Source organism: Salvelinus sp. IW2-2015, unplaced genomic scaffold, assembly GCF_002910315.2.
Source record: "Salvelinus sp. IW2-2015 unplaced genomic scaffold, ASM291031v2 Un_scaffold3469, whole genome shotgun sequence".
Taxonomy (NCBI): domain Eukaryota; kingdom Metazoa; phylum Chordata; class Actinopteri; order Salmoniformes; family Salmonidae; genus Salvelinus; species Salvelinus sp. IW2-2015.
The window spans coordinates 16,582-19,072 of NW_019944749.1; the positions used below are offsets into that span (position 1 = coordinate 16,582).

General features: G+C 41.4%; 1 protein-coding gene across 1 annotated transcript in view; it reads left to right on the forward strand.

Moving 5' to 3' along the window:
* Positions 1-897: 897 nt before the first annotated feature.
* LOC112075923 (voltage-dependent L-type calcium channel subunit beta-2-like) overlaps positions 898-2,491 on the forward strand; it is a gene marked incomplete at both ends in the record, with an annotated part of 40,482 nt that continues 38,888 nt past the window's right edge. Inside the window, one exon of the mRNA XM_070441121.1 lies at positions 898-960. Within this exon, the coding sequence (XP_070297222.1) occupies positions 898-960 (63 nt within the window). The remainder of the gene's footprint in view (positions 961-2,491) is intronic.

Sequence of the window (2,491 nt, forward strand, 5' to 3'; positions counted from 1 at the left end):
ACTACAGCAGCCCAAGTCTTATTTCACTTCATCATTACAAACTAAAGTGGCCGATGTCTAATTCTAAATCACCATTACAAACAGAAGCAGATCAAGTCTAATTCTAAATCACCATTACAAACAGAAGCAGATCAAGTCKAATTCTAAATCACCATTACAAACAGAAGCAGATCAAGTCTAATTCTACATCATCATTAGAAATTAAATAAGCCCAAGTCTAATTCTACATAATCATTACAAACTAATGTTGGCAAAGTCTAATTCTACATCTCATCCTCATTACAAGATAATGTTGCCCAAGTCTAATTCTACATCACATCATCATTACAAACTAATCCGTCCCAAGTCTAATTCTAAGTCAAATTATCACGACAAACTACAGAGGCCCAAGTCTAATTCTACATCACATCATCATTACAAACTAATGTTGCCCAAGTCTAATTCTAAGTCAAATTATCCTTACAAACTAAAGAGGCCCAAGTCTAATTCTACATTACATCAGCATTACAAACTAATCCGTCCCAAGTCTAATTCTAAGTCAAATTCTCATTACAAACTAAAGAGGCACAAGTCTAATTCTACATTACATCAGCACGACAAACTAAAGCGGCCCCCAAAGTCTAATTCTAAGTCATCATTACAAACTAAACCGGTCTAATTCTACATCACCATTACAAACTAAATCTGCCCAAGTCTAATTCTACATCATCATTACAAACTAAGGCTGCCCAAGTCCAATTCTCCATTACACCAACATTACAGACTACAGCAGCCCAAGTCTAATACTACGTCCCATAATCAACACAAACTAAGGGGGCCCAAGTCTAATTCTACATCACATCCTCATTACAAACTAAAGCATCCCAAGTCTAACTCTGACTCCCCTTTTCTCTCCAGACCCTCAGGGACTTAGATGGCCATGAGGAGAGGAATGCCCAGGTCCAGTTGGAGAAGGCCAAGGTAGGCCCCAATCTAACTACCTCGATCCCTTGTTTCTATCTCCTTCCTTACTTGGTCTCAGAGCATTTCATATTATTCTGTACGTAAATCTGAGACACTAAATCTGGTATTCTATGTATTAATTTGTGGATGTCCATTATCCATTTCGTATGATATGTTGCGAATTGCAAAACCTACAGTATGTTACGTATTTGAAAAATGTATGCTATGTTTTGAATTACAATTTGTTTAGTCTAATGTTAGCTAGCTGGCTAACGTTAGCTTGGCTAGGAGTTAAGTTTAAGTTTAGGAGTTAGGTTAAAGGGTTAAGGTTAGGGGAAGGGTTAGCTAAAAGGTTTAAGGTCAGTGTTAGGGGAAGGGTTAGCTAAAAGGTTTAAGGTCAGTGTTAGGGGAAGGGTTAGCTAAAGGGTTAGGGTTAGGTTAGGGGTTAAGGGTTACACTGTAACCTTTTGAACGTGTAGAAGTCTCTGGCCTCGAAGGTGACAGCCCTGGCCTGGTACTGGGGATGTTGTCGTCGTCTGCCGGTATGGTAATAGAAGTTACACGCACAGCAAACGCCACAGGCTTGTACTGGTTAAACAGAGACGACAATGCAGCTTTGTACTGGTTAAACCAGAAGACAGAAACAGGCTTTGTACTGGTTAAACAGGAGGAGACAACAGGCTTGTACTGGTTAAACAGGAGAGACAACAGGCTTTGTACTGGTTAAACAGAGAGACAACAGGCTTGTACTGGTAACAGGGAAGACAATAGAAGTTACACCGCCAGCAAACGCCACAGGCTTGTACTGGTTAAAAAGAGAGACAAACAGGCTTGTACTGGTTTAAACAGAGAGACACCCAGGCTTGTACTGGTTAAACAGAGAGACGACATCAGGCTTGTCACTGGTTAAACAGAGAGACAACAGGCTTGTACTGGTTAAACAGAGACGACAACAGGCTTGTACTGGTAACAGGGAAGACAACAGAACGTACTGGTAACAGGGAAGACAACAGACGTACTGGTAACAGAGAGACAACAGACGTACTGTGTAACAGGGAAGACAACATGCTTGTACTGGTTAACAGAGAGACAACAGGCTTGTACTGGTTACAGAGAAGACACAACAGGCGTACTGGTAACAGAGAGACAACAGGCTTGTACTGGTAACAGAGAGACAACAGACGTACTGGTAACAGGGAAGACAACATGCTTGTACTGGTTAAACAGAGAGACACAAGGCTTGTTACTGGTTTAACAGAGAGACAACAGGCTTGTACTGGTAACAGAGAGACAACAGGCTTTGTACTTGGTTAACAGGGAAGACAATAGAAGTTACACCGCATGCAAGCAAACGCCACAGTGCTTGTACTGGTAACAGAGAGAAACAGGCTTTGTCTTGGTAACAGAGAGACAACAGGCTTTGTACTGGTAACAGAGAAGACAACAGACTTGTACTGGTTAAACAGAGAGACAACAGGCTTGTACTGGTAACAGGGAAGACAATAGAAGAGTTACAACCGCACAGCAAACGCCACAGGGCTTGTACTGG